The sequence below is a fragment of the Pollachius pollachius genome (genome assembly GCF_949987615.1).
Source record: "Pollachius pollachius genome assembly, chromosome: 9".
Classification (NCBI taxonomy): domain Eukaryota; kingdom Metazoa; phylum Chordata; class Actinopteri; order Gadiformes; family Gadidae; genus Pollachius; species Pollachius pollachius.
This window is the reverse complement of record NC_136942.1, coordinates 7,847,766-7,865,864: the sequence shown is the minus strand read 5'-3', so window position 1 is coordinate 7,865,864 and position 18,099 is coordinate 7,847,766. Positions and strand designations below refer to the sequence as shown.

At 50.1% G+C, this 18,099-nt stretch overlaps 2 protein-coding genes across 2 annotated transcripts in view; one reads left to right on the top strand and one right to left on the bottom strand.

Annotated features, from left to right (window-relative positions):
- Positions 1 to 271: 271 nt before the first annotated feature.
- bncr (bouncer) lies at positions 272 to 1,071 on the top strand (the record flags this gene model as incomplete). The annotated part of the gene is made up of 2 exons (XM_079742796.1): positions 272 to 354; positions 672 to 1,071. 2 exons carry the CDS (start codon positions 272 to 274, stop codon positions 1,069 to 1,071), a joined length of 483 nt encoding a protein of 160 aa, XP_079598922.1.
- A 1,561-nt stretch (positions 1,072 to 2,632) lies between these two features.
- Positions 2,633 to 18,099, bottom strand: part of reln (reelin) — a 104,082-nt gene continuing 88,615 nt past the window's right edge. Inside the window, 17 exon segments of the mRNA XM_079742684.1 lie at positions 2,633 to 3,252; positions 7,983 to 8,081; positions 8,898 to 9,095; positions 10,436 to 10,655; positions 11,154 to 11,311; positions 11,595 to 11,756; positions 11,847 to 11,920; positions 12,378 to 12,553; positions 13,019 to 13,261; positions 13,574 to 13,680; positions 13,805 to 13,983; positions 14,415 to 14,592; positions 15,260 to 15,474; positions 16,271 to 16,425; positions 16,844 to 17,097; positions 17,429 to 17,622; positions 18,066 to 18,099. The exon segment at positions 18,066 to 18,099 is cut by the window's right edge and continues 144 nt beyond it. Of these exon segments, the coding sequence (XP_079598810.1) occupies positions 3,156 to 3,252; positions 7,983 to 8,081; positions 8,898 to 9,095; positions 10,436 to 10,655; positions 11,154 to 11,311; positions 11,595 to 11,756; positions 11,847 to 11,920; positions 12,378 to 12,553; positions 13,019 to 13,261; positions 13,574 to 13,680; positions 13,805 to 13,983; positions 14,415 to 14,592; positions 15,260 to 15,474; positions 16,271 to 16,425; positions 16,844 to 17,097; positions 17,429 to 17,622; positions 18,066 to 18,099 (2,743 nt within the window). The 3' untranslated portion in view covers positions 2,633 to 3,155.

Genomic DNA, 18,099 nt, shown 5'->3' with positions numbered 1-18,099 from the left:
TTCATTAAGTCATGAAAATATTTGAAAATCTGTAAGTTAGTGTATGCTTTGTGGTGCTTATTGTAATCCAGAGAGGTAAAGATGGCTTGTTAACCATTTTCCTGGTAAATGCAATTAAATTATATTACAAATGTTGGCATTCCTTGTCTTGTAGCACAGACACACAATAAAGGTAGGCATTACAGAACCCATCTTTGATTGGTTAAACTGCACCCAATTCACCTGCAGGTGTGTCTGAGTTCAGAAGGTGTGGCCTTTAGAGAGTCGATGTATGTCCTTCATCCAACATGAGCTCAGACTGGACACCTGTGTGTATTATTGTGGGGGTTCAATTTTAAACAGTAGAATGAGCGGGTGAGATGCCATGTCAATTTTGTGCTGTTGAATGATGGCAGCAAATTATTTTATTTCCCAGCAGGAGCATGTAGGGCTGCCTTCATCAATGAATATGCTGAACACCTGTGCTCCAGCATTAACGTAGACCGGGACTTAATCTACACATATATAATCTATAGCCATAGGGTTTCACCATCAACTATCTGAACCCCAAGCAGGGAGTGAACAAGTAACTCCAAACCGGCCATGTCAGGAGTTACCCAATACATTTCTATCCGAGTCGACTGGACTTCTCTCTTCAAAGCCAGCTGTTCCTCTCCTTCCTCCCCCTGTAGGCTGCGAGTGTCCTCGGCGCTGAGGGTCGCCCTGCTGTGTGTGTGGTTGCTCCCAGCCCCCATGCGGTGCGACAACCTACGCTGCTTCTACAGCCCCCTGCAGGACCGGGAGCAGGAATCCGAGTCCGAGCTGGTGGTCACCGCGTGCCCCCACCGCGAGTTCTGCTTCAAGGGTGTCGGTCACTACGGCAACCGCAGCGCGCTGACTATCCGCGGCTGCATGGAGAATGAGACCTGCTACCGAGTGCGCGTCATCCGCCTCAAAGGGACGGAGTACGTCCTGAGCTTCAAGTGCTGCCCCTGGCCCTATTGCAACGCCGCACCCCTGGTCGCCCCGTACCGATATCTGGTGCTCACGCCGGCCGCGGTGCTGCTGGGTTTGGCGGTGGTGCGTTTGTGAATAGCGTCTGTTTTTACTGACGCGTTACAATGCATGTGTTTTTAAGACGGGATTTTTTTTTGGAGATGATGGACTCGAGAGCCAATGTCTTTCTGTGTTCGACTCAACAATGTTTAGTGTTGACGGCCGGCGGAGTTGAGTGTCTCTACTCAACCGACTCAGTGAATGTGCCCGGTCTTACAAAACCGAGGCAGTTTTCAATGTGTCCAGTAGATAAATGATGAGTGTATGAAGCAGTTTTCATATTTCAACATGACAAATAAATATTTCATTAAATACAGTATATACTGCCTGATCTTTGCTATTTTTTGACCCACACACACACGAGCACTTCTAAGCACGCTTAAGTCAGAGAAAGCATATGTCATAACCTCTAAAAAAAGGACAACACACACACACACACACACACACACACACACAGTAGACAGGGCTGGGTCAGTGTATACAGTATGAGGTTTGGGCAGTTCTTTATTTTCCCTTTTATAAGGCTGCTGGGTCTCCCCATAGTGGATATAGATATATATATACAGGAGATTGTTGCTATACTGGAGTTACACTGAGGGCAGAGGGTCCATATTACACAGACTTCAAAAACAACACGAACAGAACCTCACCTCCAGGTATCAGAAATTGGCAGAGAGAGAGAGGTGGGGTCGGGAAACAGCACAAGAGAAAAAGAGAGAGAGGGGAGAGATGTCACAGTCTTGACACGACCGCCTAATAACTTAACACTGGAAAATAACATACAGGTTTTTCACGCACAGTGCATTTTAAATAGGTTACGTGGAGAGCCATTTACCATAAATATCTGTATTTTTCGGGAACCAACATATATAAAAAAAAAAAATAGAAAAACAAAAACAATATTCAGTCTTTTATTTTTTCCTTCTTGTTTTTCTTTGAACTCTTCTCCTCTCTCTCGTGAATCGTCCATCCGGTTCGTCCCCTCGGGGGAGGTCAGGTGGGGGGAAGGGGGGGGGGGGGAGAGGTCGCATCGGGCCCCCCCCGCCCCCCTCCCCCTCCCCTACCTCCATCCATCTAGCGTGAACAAGGAACAGAGAACAGAGCCCAGCAACCCCACCTCTCCCTCCCCCCTCCCTCCCCCTCCCTCCCCTCCCATCAAAGTAGATGAATTAGTAGAAAACGAACAAACGAATGGAAACGCAACAGCACAGTCAACTCATCACAAACTGAACCCACGGACACATAGAACAGCAACAACACCGTACTCGTTTCTTTAGCTTTTTTTTTTTTTTTTGACTTTTTTTTTTCCTCTTTCTTTTTGTTTAATCCGTTAGCGTCTTCGGCTAGCCGCGTAGCCTCCTCCTGGTCAGGGTCTGTATCGTATCGGGGCGGTGGGGTCTTGCTCCCGGCATACTGGTCCTGGTTTGGGGGGGGTGGAGGTGTCGGTGGGGGTCATGGTTCGGCGCGGGGTCCTCTCTCCTGGGCGGGCGGCTCGGTGGAGCTGCGGGGGGCGGGCGGCGGCCCTCCGATCGGGCCGACGTCTCGTTTAATATCGCTGGGGCTTCACAGTGTGGCAAGAGGACGCGGAGGAGGAGGTGGTGGTGGAGGAGGTGGTGGTGGAGGAGGCGTGGGGGTGATGGAGGGGGAGGAGGAGGAGGAGGAGGAGGAGGGAGTTGGGGTGTGACAAGGGACAGAGCCAGCGGAGGTGGCTTCACAACTGGGAACAGGAATCAGAACAACCAACAGCAAATCATTATAAAACAACCAGATACCGCAAAGGTCCATGAATCAAAAAAATAAAACGACCAAAACAAAGAATCCATAATAACAAAATGGCTGCCTTTGCCGCTCCTTCCTTCCAAATCTTCCCGCCAAATGCGTGTGTTTGGGGAAGGCCTTGATCGGCTGCAGTGTAAACCAAATGAATGACCAGTTCCTTAGAATGGATGGATAGGTAGGTCGGTAGTAGGTAGGTAGGGTAGGGTAGGGTAGGTTGGTCTAAGGCTGACTGGAATCCACTTGCGGCTGGGACTCGACAGGGCAACGTGTTGTCAGGGGGAACGGGAGGATGGAGTGTGATTGGCACGTCAGAGGAAGCCAATCCCTTTCTCAGCACAGGCCTAGGCATGCAGTCGCAGTGCCCGCCTCTTACGGCTGTAGTAGTGACGCAGGCCGGTCTGTCTGGCAAAGTTCATCATGTAGGTTTGCTTGCGCGTGCTACAGGGATGCAAAGACAGTGAGACAAAAGAGCGGGAAACAGAGGGCAAAAAAAAAGAGAGAAGAGAACGGGATTAAGCATTAGTGAGCAAGTGAAGATCACCAGGCCTTCTCATGCGCACACACACGCACGCACACACGCACCCACTTCCTAGTCACATTTGCCCAGCTGCAGCTGCCATTCAGCAGAGTCCATGCCGGACAACAGTGCATTAGGGTTACAACCGTGACCTCACACACACACACACTCAACACACTGGTATGGTTAGTTTGACCGGGCTGGGGGGGATAGGGGGGCTATGGGGGGCTTGGAGAGTAAATAACACTGGAGCCACCAAGGCGCTACTCTACACGGGGTGCAGACGATATGAGAGGCAGCCGAACGTGGTTGAGTGTGGTTATCTAGGTAGCTAGGAAACATCTCCTACGGTGGGAAAACAGACCCACATATCACGGGACGAGACACACATGGGACGAGGACGTCTATGTCAGACAATGGGGCGGTGGTGGGGGTGACAGAGTTGGAAAAAACAGCCAAACAGAAAGAGAGAGAGAGACAGAGTGGGATGGAGACAGAGGGGGGACTCCAAAAACCGAGAGACAAACAGAGAAGAGAAGCTGCAAAGATCGCTCTTGCTTAGCCTGTTCATTTGCTTCTTCCATCCAGCAGGGCGGTGCCAGTGAGCCAGGAGTGCAGCCAGGGCAGGCAGGGATCTCTGCGAAGCGGGGGCGGGTGGTGGGCGGGTGGGCGGTGGGCTGGTTGATGGGGGGGGGGGGCTGGAGAGCTGTTTGTGTGTGTGTGTGTGTGGTAGGGGTGGTGGTGGTGGTGGTGGTGGTGGGGTTAGCGTGGGCGGGTGGGGTTGTGAAAGTGGATGTGTGAACGGCAGATGGAAGGGATTGGAACTGGTCAAAGTGGGACGCCTGCGATTCTGTGCATGCGTGTGTGGGCCCGCGTGTTCCCGCATGTGTGAGTGCGTGTGTATGTGCGTGTGCCTGCGTGTTTCTGCATGTGTGTGTGTGCGTGTGTGTGTGTGGGCCTGTGTGTTTCTCGGTGTATGTGTGTGTGTGTGCTTGTCGATGGCAGGTGGCCGTGTGTTGGGGGGCTGTGCTGGGGGCTCCCTGGCTGGGGGTCAAGGCCTAGCCTCTTGACAGCCTTAGTGGAGGAGGATGGAGGCATGGCGCAGTAGTGGGTCCACACAGAGCCATGCAGGGACGCCCACCGGGCTCTAGTATGGGGGCACTGGCACGCTAGTTGTATGTCATTGGTACGCTAGTAGCATGCTAGTAGTATTTTAGTGGTGTGTTAGTAGTTTGTCAGTATTATTTCAGTAGTGTGTCAGTAGTAAGTCAGTGGTTAGTGGTATGATAGTGGTAGACTTTTAGTATGTCAGTAGTACGCTAGTAGTATGTCAGTAGTATGCTAGTTGTATGTCAGTGGTATGTCTGACTATTTCACTAGTATGCTTGTTGTATGTCAGTTGTATGTTACTGGTATGGTATGCTAGTTGTACGTCAGTAGTATGTCAGTATGATCTCAGTAGGATGTCGGTAGGACGTTACTAATGTCAGTGCTGGATCCATGTTAATGCTGGGTTTTGATTTCCCAGGCAGCTATCGCTTAATTTACGCTACGGTAAAATGTTCTTGTGAGCCGCCAACAAACATTGAAATAGTGACAGATTACATCACACATATACACACGCAAACACAACAATTGAAGTTGTTTCAGTGTTGATACATCAGCATAGCAATGACAACAACAAAATTGAATTTTGAAACCTAATGTCGAGTTCAGGTGTGTAGCCAGATGGATATTTATTAACTCTTGTTAATGTTAATGTTTGTTAACTCTTTGTTAATTCTTGAGCTTTGGAGTTAGTCTAAATATATCGTCGGTGTGTTTGTGTTTCCTGTGCTGGCCTGCCTATAGCCTGAGAGCGGACTGATGTGACAGTGTGGAACAGTGGTTTCCAACCTGTGGGTCATGACCCCACTTTGGGTCCCCCGACATGGACCTGGGTTCACAGGGATAGCTGCTTAGCTATTGATATGTGACGATACATTTTTGTCTCATAGATGATATATCTGAACGGACTGCCTAGTGATTGATAGCCTTGAGCAAGCACTTAGTGTGCAGTAGAGCAATGTGATTATGCCCACCGGGACATTGATTTTAAACGATAGTAAAAGTCGAGGGCGCAAACATTTTCAGAGCTAGAAATGGAGTCACAGGCCAACAGGTTGGAACCCACATGCCTAGAGTATGGGGCTGGTGGTATGGCGACAGCAGGACGATATATACAGAGGATAGTGGTGGTAGTGGTGGTGGTGGTGCTGCTGGTGGTGACTTGGTGGTGTGGGGGTAAGCAAGAGGGAGGAGCGCTTCGCAGTGCGATGGGTTCAGAGGAGGGTGGTGGTGGTGGGGTTAGGTGGATGGATGGATGGTGGACTGGGTCGGTGGGTGTTGGTCGATGTTGGAGTTGGGTGGGGGGAGGGGGGAGGGGGGAGGGGAGGGAGGGGGGGGCTGCATTCAGGGGGAGGCGGAGAACTTACCTGACGCTACAGCCATGCCAGAGGGAGCAGAATACAGAAGAGAGCAGAGGTTAGAGGGCAAGAGGGGCGGGGCAGGAGGTGGAGGGGGCAGCTGTCTCGCAGAAAGGTCAGGGGGGGCAGAGACCCAGGCCTGGGGGGTTGGACCGGGGTGGCAGGGAGGGCAGGGGCCCAGAGAGAGAGGGGAGAGGAGAGAGAGACGGTCAAAGGAGAAAGAGCCAGTATCACAGACAAGGAGGAGAGAGATGGTGATGGAGAGAGAGATATAAAGAGATGGTGATGGAGAGAGAGAGATATAAAGAGATGGTGATGGAGAGAGAGAGATATAAAGAGATGGTGATGGAGAGAGAGAGATATAAAGAGATGGTGATGGAGAGAGAGAGATAGAGAGAGATATAAAGAGATGGTGAGAGAGAGAGAGAGAGAGAGATGGAGAGAGAGTGATAAAGTGATGGTGATGGAGAGAGAGATGGTGATGGAGAGAGATGGTGAAGGAGAGAGAGGGATAAAGAGACGGTGATGGAGAGAGAGAGAGCAAGAGATAGAGAGATTGAGAGAGAAAATAGAAAGAAAGAGAGAGATAGAAAGATATTGTGATGGAGGGAGAGAAAGAAGAAAGAGAGAGTGAAAGACAGACAAGTTGGAAAACATAAGGATAAGGAAAGGGTAGAAAAGCACAAGGGACCAGTGAAAGGGGAGGAGCATGAGAGTGGACAGTGAAGACACGGAGAGAACATCAGACACCATCCCAGGTGGAGGAAGAGAGGGAAGAGAGGGAAGAGGAGATGCGGCAGCTCCATCCATCGGTGGCCAGTGTTGGAGAGAAGGTAGTAGGGAAGGAAGGAAGGGAAGAAGGGAGGAAGGGCATGGGAGAAGAGTATCGAGTAAAATGGCGGACCATGGAAGGAGGGCGAGCAAAGTGAGGTCAAATGACCAGCGGGTGACCACATGATCAACCCAGGTGGTGTCACAAGCAGGGAGGGGACCGCGAGAGAAAAGGTGGAGCAGGGAGCGGGAGTGAGAGGAGGAGTGGTGAACAGAGAGAGAAAACAAGAAACACAGAAGAGTGAGGAGACACGCTCCCTTTTCAGCAGTGGTTGAAAATCATGTGAGGGAAAGGGAGGGAGAGCGAGACAGAGCGAGAGAGAGCGAGGGAAAGTGAGAGAAAGCACGCGAGAGAGAGAGAGAGAGAGAGAGAGAGAGAGAGAGAGAGAGAGAGAGAGCAAGAGATAGAGCCAGAATGCGAGCGAGAGTGAGAATCAGGCGAGAAGGAGAAAGCTCAAGAGAGCGAGAGTGAGAGTGAGAGCGCAATAGAGCGAGAGAGCGAGATAGAGAGGTCGTGGGGCAGGGCAGCTCAGCTTTGGCCCTCACGGAGCATTGTGTTATGGTTCTGCCTGTGTGGGTCTATTTGAGCGAGACATCTGTGTCAGTGTCTGTGTGCAGCTCTGCAAATAGTCTGTGTCGCTTCACTGGCGGCTGGGTGTATCACATGGCTTGATGAAGCATTTGGAATGCATTGGGCACAAGCCCGGATGTACGAACATGAATAAAACATTGCTCTGATACCCACAGCCACATGCAGGGGAATGCATTCAGAATGCCCTACGGTGTCGTCATGTAAAGATTATGGATAGTTAGTGTGATGATGTAGATATGCAGATACATGGCACATCCGTGGCATCCCACAAGCAAATTGTATCTCCAATTTGACTGAGGGCTGAAGGCATCCATTTAATTAGAATTTCTACCACGTTTGACGGGAATTGCTTCCGACTCGATTACAATTGATGCACCAGTCTGTGTTCTATGCACAAATTGGAGATACACTGTGCAACACTTTGCAGAAATACCACATTGCTGAGGGCAGCTGTATGCGAAGCAGCCATCCACACACAGAGCAGCACTAAACTGTACGATCCTTTGCCTCTTTGACCTCAACAGAGCGACCTCACAACACTCACTGTTCGGCGGCTGCAGGCAGCGATCTGCGGCCGGCCGCGCGGAGGACAACCAATGGGAGCTCCCCGTTTCTGATCTATTCGCTCGAGCTGGTGGGACTAGGCTGCTGGCCAGGCCCCGCCCAGGTGGGGAGGGGTGTGGCCAGGGGGTCCCGGGTAGGCCAGGGGAGCAGAGGGGTACGTACGGGGGGGGGGGGACCTCCTGGGGTATTGGGTACTCACAGAACGACTTCCACGTGGTCCAAGGCCCACTGGTCTCTCCCGGCCCCGGCGTGACGCGCCTGCCACCAGCGCAGCATCACCCCCTTCACCCTGGCCTCTCTGGGGGGAGACGCGGCCCAGAGCCACAGCATTAGCAACCAGGATGAGGAGAGATGATAGATGGAGGAGAGAGGAGTGGGTCACATCGTTATTACAGAAAGTGAGCGTGAATATAATGTGTGTCCATTTGAAAGGCATGGTGGGTTCAGGTACTTTCATTGGTTATTCATGAGTTGGCCATAAATCCTAAATCAACCCCTGGCTTATGTTTTATGTTTGATGTGTATTTCTTGTAGTCCACCCCTTCCAGGCCTCTCTAGGCCCCTTCTAGGCCCCTTTCAGGCTCCTCTTGGCCCCTTTCCAGGCCTCTCTTGGCCCCTTCCAGGCCCCTCTAGGCCCCTTCCAGGCTCCTCTTGGCCCCTTCCAGGCCTCTCTAGGCCCCTTCCAGGCCCCTCTAGGCCCCTTCCAGGCTCCTCTTGGCCCCTTCCAGGCCCCTCTAGGCCCCTTCCAGGCGCCTTCTAGGCCTGTGGTTCTAGAGCCCTACTCGGCTCTTCCAGTGATTGGATGAATGAATAAACTCACTGAAAAGATTGAAGGTTATAATTTTGGCTCTTCTTAAACTATTTCAAGTAATACAATCATTCATGGCTCTGCCACCCGACCAAAAGGGTTCCTGACACCCCAAGGCTTGCAAAAATTAACCTCCTCGTCTCTGTCTCTGTCTCTGTCTCTCTCTCTCTGTCTCTCTCTCTCTCTCTCTCTCTCTCTCTCTCTCTCTCTCTCTCTCTCTCTCTCTCTCTCTCTCTCTCTCTCTCTCCCCCTCCCTGTGGCTCTCCATCGGTCTCTCTAACTGGGTGCCGGGGTCCCTCCACTCACAGGGGGATGTTGTAGGACACCCGCTGGGCCTTGATGAAGTCCTTGGGCTGGTGCTGGGCTACCACGTGCCAGCTGACGCCGCTGTTGACGCTGTACTGCAGCAGCACGGCCCGGTCCACCGTGTCCGAGCGGTCAAGCGCTACGTTGCAGCTGTCCGTCTGGGCCGCGCTGCCGATCTGCAGCACAAACATGATCTTACTGTGGAGACAGAGAGGGGAGAGGACGTGAGGAACAGCAGCGGTGAGGTACAGCCTGTGGGCTATGCTGAGGTGGGCGTTAGACGTACAATGAGTTACAATGGATGCAATCAGTTCATTAGTAGAAACATCAAGAGTACCATGCAAGTTCTGTAATCGGTATATCAGTGTTTCCCCTAGATTCTTTGTGGCAGTGGTGCTGTGAGTTGGTAACCTAGCAACGCTAGGGGGTCCGGGGGCATGTCCTCCCCGGAGGAAAATTTTGAAAAATAACCCTTTAAATGGTTACTTCTGGTTCGATTTTTTGGAGAAAAATGTATAGATTGAGCTTCCAAATATGACATAACAACCAACAGAGTCAAGGTATCTGCTGAGACCTGATCATTGTGCAAATGTGCCTTGAACTTGGCAGAATACTTTTTTTACTTTTATTTTTTTTTTGCAATTATTATTATTATTATTATTTATTTATTGTATTTTTTTGCAGTGGCGCTGACAATCCAGCATGCATATAGGGGAAACACTGGGTATAGGAAACAGACAGCAGATGTCTTTGTCAATACTTGGGACAGGATGGCAAGGAAGTTAGTGTGCTTAGCTGGTAGACGGTTTTTACATCGACAAACAAAGTTTGTGGCAAGACAAACATTTTCCTTGGATTCAAGGATCCAAGCTCAGTTATATAATTTCACAAACCCACGATGGACCGAGCCTACAACAGTCCGTTAGAAAACGGTTTGGTTGCTTTCGTAAAACAAGTAAGGATGATGTTATTTTCTTTGAGATTAATCACATTTAAAGGCACTGTAAGTGATAATTGTTTGTTAAAATAAGTGTTAAATAGCTCTATATTCAGACTGATATTGAGTTTTCGGTCACTCCGGTTTTCAGTAAAAATATATATTTTTCTGGTAACCTGTTCCAAATAATCCAATCAGGAGAGAGAACAACAAAAAGAGGCGGTCCTCTGGCCATACAAGGGCAGGCAGCAGGACTTCAGTGTTGACTGACATTGGTAGAGCTGGAAGAAGCTAAAGATGCCAGCTCTCCCAGGAACACTTACATGATTTAACACGCCAGCTAAAAAAAATAAGATAAATACAAGAAAAAATAAAATAAATCGGCCAGAAGGAAATTTGACGAGAGCCCTGCAAGACCCGTGTTCGTGTTGTGACGCTGGTCGGAGGGAGGAGGGCTTGAACTGCAAACAAAGTGAGCTAACTTCCTGCAAGACAGGAAGTTGAACAAAAAAAAAAAACGACAGCATCGCTTACAGCACCTCTAAGCGGTCACACAACGTCTAGCGGAGTGCAGGGACGCGGGGGCTGGCAGTACCTGTACCTGGCTCTCGTGAGGTCCAGCGGCCGGGTGACCGCCTGCCTCATCTTGCAGCCGCTGAAGTAGAGCGAGTCGCCGTGGGCGTGCGGGGACAGCTGGCCGCAGCCGCTGCCCACGCCGCCGCCCTGGATCAGCTGCCAGCTCTCCGGGGACACGCTCCCCGACTCAAAGTTGTCCTTGATGGAGCTGGGCAGGTCACGGCCGGACAGGGAGCAGTCGTCGCCTGTGGGGGAGGGAAGCGGGGAACGGGCCAATGAGAGGAGAGAAGAAGGGGAGGACGAGAGTGAGATGTTGGGGGTGTAGGAGGTGGAGATGTTCTTTGATTGTGTGTTTAACATAATTAATTTCCTTCCAGCTGTGTCTTTGCATTTGCAACTACATTGTGACCCTTTTTAGTTTAAGGATTTAGCAATAACATACAACGACAGCAATACACTGCTTTTTAAACCATGGGTTGCTGTATGAAACACTTTATCTTAAGGCCAATATTGCAGTATATGTCCCGCAAATTATAGTTGAAAGCATTTATTTATGTATACATATTAGTATCATATTGTAGACAGAGAATTCTGTAATATTCAGAGCCTAGAAAGTTCCCAAGATAATGCCATGAATAACACCTGTCAGACTCAACTCCCTTTAAACCCTTTGGGTCACATGTCTACCGAAGGCCTCAACAGAGAAACAAGTGATACATCCTAGCTGTGGTTTGGCAGCCCACCGTGGTATCCCTCGTCGCAGATGCAGACCAGCCCGCTGGTGCAGTAGCCGTGGCCGCTGCAGAGGCCGGGGCAGGCCTCCCCGATGTACACGTGGTCCACACCCCAGCTGTGGCGCTCCCCCTGCCCCTCCTTCTGGATCCAGCGGAACTGGGTGGCCCTGAGGTCGAGAGACAGACAGAGAGTGAGAGAGAGAGAGGCAAACTTGGATTGAGCCAGGGAAGTTGATCATGGCAGCAGACATGTGTGAGTCATTTATGCCATGTATGTTCACCAAAAGCCCTAGCAGTGGCTCAAGCAGTCAACGTAGCCAAGATTGTGGCTATGTGTCATGTATGCTTGTTTATACTTTAATTTTAGCCTTGTGCACTAAATTAAGTCATTTAATCTAGCGTGGGCTCTCTGGCTTCTTTCCTCTGGCGGTGGTCAACGGTTCTGCTCACCCAGAGGAGACGTGGTCGGGCAGCTGCACGGTGACCCGGGTCCAGGTGGAGCTGTTGACGGGGCTGTAGATGGTGGACTCGTGGAACTGGAAGGGAGAGCAGCCCACGTTGTTGACCGAGGAGGGCAGGCACTCGGACTGCACCAGCTGCCACGAGTCAGACCTTGGGGTGGGAGGAGACGGAGGTTACAAGCTTCTACATGTCCGATAGCGGTGGACCACTGTGGGTCCTGGAGCCGTGCTGGTCTCTCACCTGGCATCCTTCCTGTACTGCAGCAGGACGGAATGATGGTCTTCACAGGTGTCCGCCTCGCAGCCCACCACGATCTGAAACCACAAGCCCCCGGTGTCAAGAAACCGCAGCACCGCTTGTGAGATCAAACACACACATGTTTTGCTGATGTTTCTGACTTGTTACCCAAACTTTGATCCCCAATGCATGTCAAATTCCAAGTGTGTTATTCATAAAAAAAACTGGCTCCTTCTGGACACTGAACAAGACAAACTTAACTACATGAATAAAATATAATATAAATATATACAAATATATATATAGAATATATATGCATTTTGAGATTTTTATATCTAAATAGATTTAGGCTGATCTGCAAGCTTTGGGGTCACATATGAATGGGATTTTGTGTGGCATTGATGTGTTTAGCTTCTGTTTTATGTAACATATTTTATGCGGTATTTGCTACCCATATAAAAGTAGCCACTTAAAATAGAAAACATTGTTTTAAGTGAAAGTGGATTGCGTCTCTATGATCCTGCGGGAGCGTACCTTGAACTGCAGGATGTATCCGGGCTGAACGATGAGCTCCCGCGTGGCCAGGATGTTGTGTGTGTGGTCCTGGTTCTTGTTGGGCCAGTACAGGTGGAAGGACGGGTTCCCACAGAAGCCGGCGGTACGCACGGCGTTGGGGTAGAAGCTCCAGCTCTCCTCGTGAGACACGCCCTCTGTGGACCAGAAGGAGACACGCATCAACACTGTCCTTATGACATCATCCATTCATAAAGGATTCATCCTAAAACTCAAGAAACAGAAGGGAGGCACCCCTTGTTGTTTACCCGCTGAAGAAGGAATTTTTGATTATTTTGATGTACAAAAACACTCAAGGTACGACCAGGCACACGTCAAGATAAAGTGTTTCCAGATTCTCTCTGATATCGATTGATATTTCTACCTCAACTTCATGGTAACAAAAGGAGCAGAATACTTTTAGAAATGTCACCTGTGCAATTGACTAAATTGCTCATTTATATTCAATAACACTCAAAAATAAGTATTACACGCTAAAAATATGCCAATTAGAGCAACACAGTCCCCTCTTAAGGCAATCCAACTTTTCCCCAGAATACAAAATGGTATTCACAGCAAGGGAAGCCGACGCAAAATCTGACACCTTATAGAGAAGACCCTACCGTCATCGAAGGTGTCCAGCAGCATGGAGGGGTTGATGTCCGACCCCCCCACCAGGATGTTGTCTATGGCCCACTGGGCTCTCTCCAGGGTGGGCGAGGCCAGGCCGGAGGAGATGGTGAAGGGCTGCCACCAGCGCAGGCGCGTGGCGTTGGTCAGTGAGGCCTGCGGCAGCACGATGTAGTCCCTCCTCACCGATATGTACTTCAGGTAGTCCATCTCATGCAGAAGGGCCCAGGACACTCCTGCGGTACACACACAGGTGAAGGGGGTTCGAGGGAAGTCGAGGGACAAGCGTAAAATCGGCTGCTTATAGCGTGATTCTATCATTGGTGGCGGACCCTTATTGGGTAGGTACAGATTGGGTATGAATCAATGTATTACCGGATTAATTGGTACGGGTCACTCTTAACAAGAATATGCTATGAGTTAAACTGCACAACCCCACACAAACAGACTTTACACTGCTTTGACAATAAGAAAATGATCTGGCGATACAGTGTGTTTTACTTGTATATCAATAAAGCAGGTAGAGGTATATATGTTGTTTACAGCACCTCCGTCAGTAGAGTAGTCCAGCAGCACTCCCTCTCTGCGGCAGGTCGGCCGGTGACACATGGTCATGTTGTCTTCACTGCCGATCCTGGCCCAGTACTCAACAAACCTACACAGGCAACACAAGAAGTTTGAATCCCAGCCCAAACTTAGACAACGCTCACAGCAATACACAAGACGATGAACGAGACAACGGTAGTCTCTAACGTAGACTACGTGAGCAGTGTACTGACTTGGCTCCACGCAGGTCTAGGTCAGCGGTGACTGCCTGTCTGGCGTCGGCTCCTCCGAAGTACAGGGCTGTTCCCTCCACCAGCACCCCACAGTCTGTGCAGGGCCGGCCCCCCTCCAGCACCTGCCACTGGGGCCCCGCCGTGTGGCCCTCCCAGTCGAACCGCTCCTTCAGAGACGCCTGGAGGGGAGAGCCAAAGAGGGCAGCGTCTATTGGATTCTATTCCAGTTTTTCCAGGCCTCAAGGGGTAATGTTGAGCGATTGCTGCTCCTAGGTTCTGATCATTTGGCCTAGCTCAGGAGCTAGAGCGGGTTGACTAGTAACCGGAAGGTTTGCAAGTTCGATTCCGGCTCCTCCTAGCTGGAGGATCCTCGAGGTCTCTGACCAGACATCTCACCCTAACTGCTCCCGACCAGCTGGCTGTCACCTTGCCTAGTTGTTAGTCGCTTTGGATGGAAGAAACACACTTCATAATCTATACGCTTATATAGATTATGAAGCGTCTATATAAAATGGATGTTTTTGGCGTGGGCCATGTGAAGAACATATAGCCAACTGATCACGGCTCAGCGTAGAGAAGGCCAGTACATAAAGGGGCTGTTGTGGTTCACCTTGAGGGCGGAGCTGGCGTAGCAGTTGGGTCCGGTGAATCCCGGGTCACAGAGGCAGCGCTGGTCCAGGCAGTCCCCGTGGCCCCCACAGTTGGCCTCACAGGCCGGGCCGATGTAGAAGTTCTCCACGGCCCACTGCATGTCCGAGTGCTGCTGGTAGAAGCGGAACCGCACCGCCCTGAGGAGGAAGAAGGAGAAGAAACTCAGAGGAGGACGGAGGCGGGGTGAGATCCTACACACGGTATCACTCAAAGCCCGACGTCATCTGGGTCTGCACACTGCCAATTGTGTCACCTCGAGCAGTCAGAGTAAATGATAGCAGAAGTTCTGGGGGGAGATGGCACAGAGCCTGGGCCGGAAACCACACAATGTAAGGGGCGGATTTACGCCTTGTTTCCTTTTTCGTTAAGGAGATATAGGAAACGAATTAAAGCGGATTGAGCCTTCAGAAGGGGAGTTTAATAAGAGTACTTTTGAATTGGTTAGTCTATACAGTGTTGATATAAATCCTTTCCAGACACTTTTTCACAGTTTAGTACAGCTGAACGGGTTTGTGTTTGCCAATTTCTCACTTAATGATCCCTGCCTCAAGGAACATGACTGGTCGAAACTCTATGAAGCTAAATAAAGTGAATCACCACAAATTTGAGCTTTTCTGCCATCAGACTTAAAATTAGAATCTGAGGTCAGACTTCTGAGATTACAGAAAGCCTAACAACCTGTCATTGTATCAGTTCACCCGAAGTACCATTAAACATCGATTGAAAAACCAAAACATGTCTGTATGCTCTAGCATGCAAGCTACACAGGTAATCCCGTATGAGGACCGAGGTGGGGCAGCGTACGTGTCGGCCAGGCTGTCGGGCAGCGAGTAGACGGCCCTCTTCCAGCCCTCGGCGGGGAAGAAGACGGAGGGCTGGGACACCTGGCCCCCGCAGCGGGGGTCTGCGGGCAGGCACTGGGGGACCAGGTACCTCCAGGTCACCCCGAAGTCCACCGAGTACTGGATGTGGACCTGGCGGTCGGCGGGACGCTCGGGCTCCACACAGCCCATCGCTATCTGTGGGGGGACAGGAGGACAGGGGGACAGGAAGACAGGGGGACAGGAGGACGGGATGACAGGGGGACAAGAGGACAGGGGGACAGGAGGACGGGATGACAGGAGGACAGGACAGGGGGACAGGAGGACACAGGGACAGGAGGACAGAGGGACAGGTGGACAGGAGGACAGGAGGACGGGATGACAGGGGGACAAGAGGACAGGGGGACAGGAGGACGGGATGACAGGAGGACAGGACAGGGGGACAGGGGGACAGGGGGACAGGCGGGTGGAAGCAGCAAAATTCAGCTTTCACATTTACGACTTACGATGTTCTGCTAAAATGTATTAAAAATACCCATTTTGTACTTTTACATTCACACTCAGGGCATTTAGCAGAAGCTTTTATCCTAGGCGGCTTGAAATAAGTACATTCGTCAGAAGAAAGAGAAACAATATATCGCTGTCTGTACAGTAAGGATGTTCATAGAATCAAGGGCCAAGCACTGGCTAGGTTACTTGTACTTTGTCAAGAAGAAAGCAAAGGACAGTCCTGTGCTTTCTTCTGTGACATACATAGGTCCTGTCTGGGATGAATAAAGTACAATCTTATCTTAATGAAAACGCCTTGCTCCCTCCACCCTCATTTAACCTTTACTTTCTCATACAGTGAACTGGTCTATAAATTCTATGGATTTTTACGCTTTTTTGAGTTGCCATCAATCCATAATTGTACAGCCAGTCTAGTTTGGGTGGCGGTCCCATTAGGGGTATGGGGACGTTGTTACGGTAACCAGGTATCAGGGTGGTCCTTCACCTTGAACTGCATGACCCAGCCCTTGCCGGGGACGATGTCGTGTGTGACGGCATAGACCTCGCGGCCGTCCTCGCTGCCACACACCATCACGCCGTCGGGAGAGCTGCAGAAACGCTTTACCGAGCACTCGTCAGAGAACAGCCAGTGGTCGCTCACTGGTGGAGAGAGGGAGGGAGGGAGGGAGGGGGGGGGGGGGGGAGAGAGAGAGAGAGAGAGAAAGAGAGAGAGAGAGAGAGAGAGAGAGAGAGGGAGGGAGGGGGAGAGAGAGAGAGAGAGAGAGAGAGAGATCAAAGGCGAGGAACAGAGAGAAAGAGAATGAAAAAAGGAAGAGAAAGGAAAAAGTCAGGCATAAATGGTAGACAATGTTCAAGTGTAGGAAGAATGTTACTTTATCCATAATTCATTATTGACCATTTCAAATATTAGGTTAAACATAATTGAATTACTTCATCACAACGACATCATCAATCAGTCAAAATAAGACGTCCTTGTATTACACTAACACACACACACACACACACACACACACACACACACACACACACACACACACACACACAGGCAGTCTGGTACCTATGGGGTTCTCTTCGGGCTCGCTGGGCGGGGCCGGCTTCCCGGAGGCCGTGGCGTCGGCGGCGGCCCTCTCGTGGTTGGGCAGGGCCACTCCTCCGAACGTGTCGGAGATCTGGGCCCGCGTGTCTGAGCCGGCGATCAGCACGTTGTCCAGTGCCCAGTCGCTGTGGTCCGCGCCCTCGTGCTGGGGCTGCCACCAGCGCACCCGCACCCCCTCTTGGCGGGCAGCAGGGGGCAGCAGAACGTTGACAAACCTGGAACGCCGACCGAAGAGACGTCGCTTTAGTTCAGGCATTATTTTGTAGTGAAGATCACTTCAACAGCTTCACACTTACAGTCCAAACTGTACAAATAAATCTATACACGTCTATTTCAGTTAAAATTTTAGAAAGAATTATGATAAGTGAGAACATGCAGAAGTAAGCATTAAAACATAAAAGTATTTCTAAAATCAAAACAGTTCAAAATAAGTCTAGATTTTGAAAAACTAACAAAGAGAGTTTCGGGGATGACCTCCATCTTAACAGATAACAGCATGCTTTGGCTACACGTCCTGATCAGTATGGAAACCGAACTGTTCCATACCCTGGCTTGGTGTAGAGGTCGTAGAAGATCTCCGTCAGAAGGTGCCAGTTGATGCCCCCGTTCATGCTGTACTCCAGGAGCACGCCCTGGTTACGGTTGCTAGGTGGGATCATGCAGCCGTACATGAAGTTGAACTGGATGAACTCTGCGTTGGTTAGGTTCAGGTCCACCGTCACCAGCTGACGACTGCAGCTCTGCACGGGGTGATAGGCAATGGGGCCGGCATAAATACATGTATGTAACATCGCTATCACTCATATTGTGTATAAACTGGCATTTTTTTGTATTTTCTTATCAATTTGAATGAAATTAAATATTATTTTCTTTATATATATATTTTTTTTAACTTTTAGATTTATTTAATTTTAGTTTTGTAAAATAGTTTTTTGAAATTTGATACAATTGTAAATTTCATTAAAAAAATGAAATTTGTTACATTAATCGTAATGTTTAATATCTTTTAAAGTTCTTCTACTGTCCTGTACTTTCTACTGTGACGCCAAACTCCCAGTATGGGATCAACAAAGTTCCATCTCACTGTATCTCATTACACAGCCGTCCCAATACATGGAGGGAGTGAGACCCTGAGACCCAGAGCTATCACGCCTTCAGTCGGCCCCTGAACCAGCCCACGCACCCCGCTGAAGTGCAGGGCTGCACCGGAGGCCACG